Source organism: Gymnodraco acuticeps, unplaced genomic scaffold, assembly GCF_902827175.1.
Source record: "Gymnodraco acuticeps unplaced genomic scaffold, fGymAcu1.1, whole genome shotgun sequence".
NCBI lineage: Eukaryota > Metazoa > Chordata > Actinopteri > Perciformes > Bathydraconidae > Gymnodraco > Gymnodraco acuticeps.
Window position 1 is genome coordinate 12,501 of NW_022991698.1, and position 5,196 is coordinate 17,696.

The 5,196-nt window shown below is 47.4% G+C and overlaps 1 protein-coding gene across 1 annotated transcript in view; it reads right to left on the reverse strand.

Annotated features, from left to right (window-relative positions):
- Window positions 1-4,301, reverse strand: part of LOC117534577 (rho GTPase-activating protein SYDE1-like) — a gene marked incomplete at its 3' end in the record, with an annotated part of 16,754 nt that extends 12,453 nt beyond the window's left edge. The window contains 1 exon segment of the mRNA XM_034198808.1: window positions 4,087-4,301. Within this exon segment, the coding sequence (XP_034054699.1) occupies window positions 4,087-4,156 (70 nt within the window).
- Window positions 4,302-5,196: the final 895 nt, after the last annotated feature.

Sequence of the window (5,196 nt, forward strand, 5' to 3'; positions counted from 1 at the left end):
GGGTGCGCAAATACGATCACATCACCCCCATCCTTAAAAGCACTACACTGGCTCCCCGTGGAACTGAGGATCGAATTCAAGGTCTCCGTCCTCACCCACCAGTGTGTCCATGGAACTGCCCCCCCCCCTACCTCAAGGAACTCCTCACCCCCCTTACCTCCCTGCGGACCACCCGCTCCAGCAAAACCAACCTCCTCAGACCCCCCAGGACTAAGCTCCGTACTATGGGAGACCGGGCCTTCTGCTCGGCTGCCCCCAGTCTGTGGAACGCTCTCCCCGACAGCATGAGAGCACCACAGACCGTGGAGGCTTTTAAAAAAGGCCTCATAACCCATCTGTTCAATAAAGCCTTTCCCTAGACCTTTTATTTATTACCACCCTTTTATTTTATTTGTATTATTGCTTTTTATTAATTCTACCGTGTTGTGTAATGTTTTTATACTGTTCATGCTCACTGCCTGTAGCACTTCGGGATTTGAAGTCAAATATCAATCAATCAATGTTTATTTATATAGCCCAATATCACAAATGTTACATTTGTCTCAGTGGACTTTACAGTTTGTACAAAATATCCTTGTACGATGTGAGGGTCTAAGGACAGAGGGTGCTCTGTCCTTAGACCCTCACATCGTACAAGGAAACACTTCTGAAGAAAACCCACAGTTTAAAGGGAAAAATGGGAGAAACCTCAGGGAGAGCAACAGAGGAGGGATCCCTCTCCCAGGACGGACAGACGTGCAATAGATGCCGTGTGTAAATTGAAAAGATAATACATTTGCAACATAGGTAGTCCAAATGTTTGGAAATGCATGTGTGTATAATAGGAAGATGAATCCACGAGGATATCCATCCAGGACCTATGATCCAGGACCACAGCCACGACTCAAGATCCAGGGCTCGCGATCCAGGACAGAGGAGCGCAGGATCATCCATGACTCCGGATCCAGATCATCCGGATTTGGCGTATACAGACACCAAAAAGAAAGACATTTGGGGAAGCTGGGTTAATCGGAACATGAGAGTACACAGGTATAGACAGAGAGAAGGAAGAAGTAAGATGTCCCCCGACAAACTAAGCCTATATCAGCTAAACTAGGGGCTGAATCTAATCAGCCCTAACTATAAGCTTTATCAAAAAGGAAGGTCTTAAGCGCACTCTTAAAAACGGATAGGGTGTCTGCCGCCCGAACACAAACTGGAAGCTGATTCCACAAATGTGGAGCTTGATAAGAAAAGGCTCTGGCTCCCATTGTACTTTTAGAGACTCTAGGAACAACCAACAACCCTGCATTCTTGGAACGCAATGCCCTAGTAGGACAGTAGGGTATAATGAGTTCTTTAAGGCAAGGCAAGGCAAGTTTATTTATATAGCACTTTTCAACACAAGGCAATTCAAAGTGCTTTACAAAAAATGAAAGAGATTAAGAAAATGGCGGTAAGAGGTAAGGTAAGATGGCGCCTGCCCATTAAGGGCTTTGTAGGCGAGAAATATGAAGTGCTTTATAAATGAAACCCATTATTATTATTCTGAAAATCCAACACACTCACATTATTCAGCTCTTATTCTGAAAATCCAACACACTCACATTAATCAGCTCTTATTCTGAAAATCCAACAAGCTCACATTAATCAGCTCTTATTCTGAAAATCCAACACACTCACATTAATCAACTCTTATTCTGAAAATCCAACACACTCAAATTAAACAGCTCTTATTCTGAAAATCTAACACACTCACATTAATCAGCTCTTATTCTGAAAATCCAACACACTCACATTATTCAGCTCTTATTCTGAAAATCCAACAAGCTCACATTAATCAGCTCTTATTCTGAAAATCCAACACACTCACATTAATCAGCTCTTATTCTGAAAATCCAACACACTCATTAGCCATGAAGGAGATTTCCGAGGATGTAGAGAGGGAGGGAAAAACGTGTGTGTTTGTGTGTGTGTGTGTGTGTGTGTGTGTGTGTGTGTGTGTGTGTGTGTGTGTGTGTGTGTGTGTGTGTGTGTGTGTGTGTGTGTTACATTATCTGTCTTTCTATCAGACTGCTCAGTGTAAACATCCAATCATCTGTCATTAAACAACCACACACACACACACACACACTGACAAAACACACACACACACACTGACATGCACACACACACACTGACACACACACACACACACACACACACTGACACGCACACACACTGACACACTGACACACTGACATGCACGCACACACTCACACACTGACACGCACGCACACGCACACACATACACATATCTGATTACAGGAAGCTGGAGAGTAAACCGTGTTACACAGGACGAGCTGTTAGCCTGTTAGCTTAGCACAGAGCCTGGCTCATCATTACATTGTTATATATTTATTTTAATATTAAAGTATTAACACTTCCTCTCAGCAGTGTGTGTGTGTGTGTGTGTGTGTTAAACGACTTCCTGTCTGTCAGAGAGGTTGAGTGCAGAGCTAAAAATAACTCCTGACACAAAATGTTCCCGAAACCTCTCAACGAGAACCCAGGAGAGCCCGGGAGAACCCAGGAGAGCCCAGGAGAACCCAGGAGGACACAGGAGAGCCCAGGAGAACACATGAGAACCCAGGAGAGCCCAGGAGAACCCAGGAAAACCCAGGAGAACCCAGGAGAACCCAAGAGAACCCAGGAGGACACAGGAGAACCCAGGAGAGCCCAGGAAAACCCAGGAGAGCCCAGGAGAACCCGGGAGAGCCCAGGAGGACCCAGGAGAACCCAGGAGAGCCAAGGATGACCCAGGAGAACCCAGGAGAACACATGAGCACACAGGAGAACCCATGACCACCCAGGAGAACCTGGGAGAGCCCATGAGAGCCCAGGAAAACCCAGGAGAGCCCGGGAGAGCCCAGGAGAACCCAGGAGCACCCAGGAGGACCGATGAGAGCCCAGGAGAACCATTGACTACCCAGGAGAACCCAGGAGAGCCAAGGAGAACCCAAGAGAACCCAGGAGCACCCAGGAGAGCCCAGGAGAACCCAAGAGAACCCAGGAGAGCCCAGGAGAACCCAGGAGAGCCCAGGAGAACCCAGGAGCATCCAGGAGAACCCAGGAGAATCCAGGAGAACTCAGGAGCACCTGGGAGAACTCAGGAGCACCCGAGAGAGCCCGGGAGAGCCCAGGAGAACACAGGAGAACCCAGGAGAGCCCATGAGGTTCTGTGTGAGGAACTGTAGCACAGAGTCCCTGCACAGAGACGACTGTGAAACATGTGTTATGGGATGTTCTGTTCTCACTGTGTTTAATGTTGGTGTGTGTATATGTGTGTGTATGTATGTGTGTGTGTGTGTGTGTGTATATGTGTATGTGTGTGTGTATGTATGTGTGTGTGTCTGTATGTGTGTGTGTGTGTGTCTGTATGTGTATTTGTGTATATGTGTGTGTGTGTGTGTGTGTGTGTGTGTGCATGTGTGTGTGTGTGTGTGATGTGCGGTCAGTGCTAACACACACCATATATACAATATATATATATATATATAATATATACACCGTTTACTCTGTGTTAGCATGTTAGCATGGCTGCAGACTGTCAGTGGCGTTTCTGCAGAGCTCTGTTCATAAAGCAACACTTGTGTACACATAGATGTACATATATACATCTACATGTGTATATGTAATGTAGAACATTAGAGGTCAGTACACAGGACCTACAGACCCTCAGCTGGAGTTCACACAGCAGCAAATATACTCAAACATATATATACATATACATGTGTATACTGTATACAGAGGTGGAGTGTAGTACTCAGTACTGAACTGGAGTACAATGTTCAGGTACTTCAGGTATGTTTAGTTTACTCTCTCTGATACTGAATACTCTCCTGTACAGCATCACATGGATACTGCAGTACTGTTACTGCACAAGAGTACACACTGCAGTATAAGTACTTTAACTAACAGAGTATTAGTACTGTAGTATTAGTACAGTTACTGCAGTACATAATGTATGTAAACATTGGACAGTAGTGAAACAGTGAGTCAGTACTAACATCCATCAGTAACACATATATATAAATATATGTATGTGTATAAGAATGAGAGTCTCACCGCTCAGCTTGTCCCTCCTGTCTCGTCCTCTCAGTCTGGAGAACGTTCTCCTCAACAGAGGCTCTGCCATCACTATTATCCTCCCTCCTCTCACCCCTCCTGTGGGTGAGGGTCTCTGTGGGTGAGGGTCTCTGTGGGAGAGATATCGGGGGAGTCTCAGAGACTCAGAGCTCCATATCTGCTCCTCGGAGCTGCAGGAAATGAATTCCTCACATTCTTTCCCAAACTCCTAAGCTCCTCCCACTCTCCTTCCCCTCTCCTCCCACTCTCCTCCCTCTCTACTTCCTCAGCAGGGAGAGAGGAGGCTCATGGGAAATGTAGTCCTGATGCTTCAGAGACTGAATGTTCTCACACACAGAAACAAAGAGGAGAGCTGTGTCTCCCTCTGCTGGAGACTATGAACATCTCACCCTGCTGCTAATGTACAGAGTCCCTGAAGGCAGCATTCCCCTGGTTCTGTTGGTCCCTGAAGGCAGCATCTCTCTGGTTCTGCTGGTCCCTGAAGAAAACATCTCCCTGGTTCTGCTGGTCCCTAAAGGCAGCATCTCCCTGGTTATGTTGGTCCCTGAAGGCAGCATCTCCCTGGTTCTGCTGGTCCCTGAAGGCAGCATTCCCCTGGTTCTGTTGGTCCCTGAAGGCAGCATCTCCCTGGTTCTGCTAGTCCCTGAAGAAAGCATCTCCCTGGTTCTGCTAGTCCCTAAAGGCAGCATCTCCCTGGTTCTGCTGGTCCCTGAAGGCAGCATCTCCCTGGTTCTGCTGGTCTCTGAAGGCAGCATCTCCCTGGTTCTGCTGGTCCCTGAAGGCAGCATCTCCCTGGTTCTGCTGGTCCCTGAAGGCAGCATTCCCCTTGTTCTACTGGTCCCTGAAGAAAGCATCTCCCTGGTTCTGCTAGTCCCTAAAGGCAGCATCTCCCTGGTTATGTTGGTCCCTGAAGGCAGCATCTCCCTGGTTCTGCTGGTCTCTGAAGGCAGCATCTCCCTGGTTCTGCTGGTCCCTGAAGGCAGCATCTACATGGTTCTGCTGGTCCCTGAAGGCAGCATCTCTCTGGTTATGTTGGTCCCTGAAGGCAGCATCTCCCTGGTTCTGCTGGTCACTGAAGGCAGCATCTCT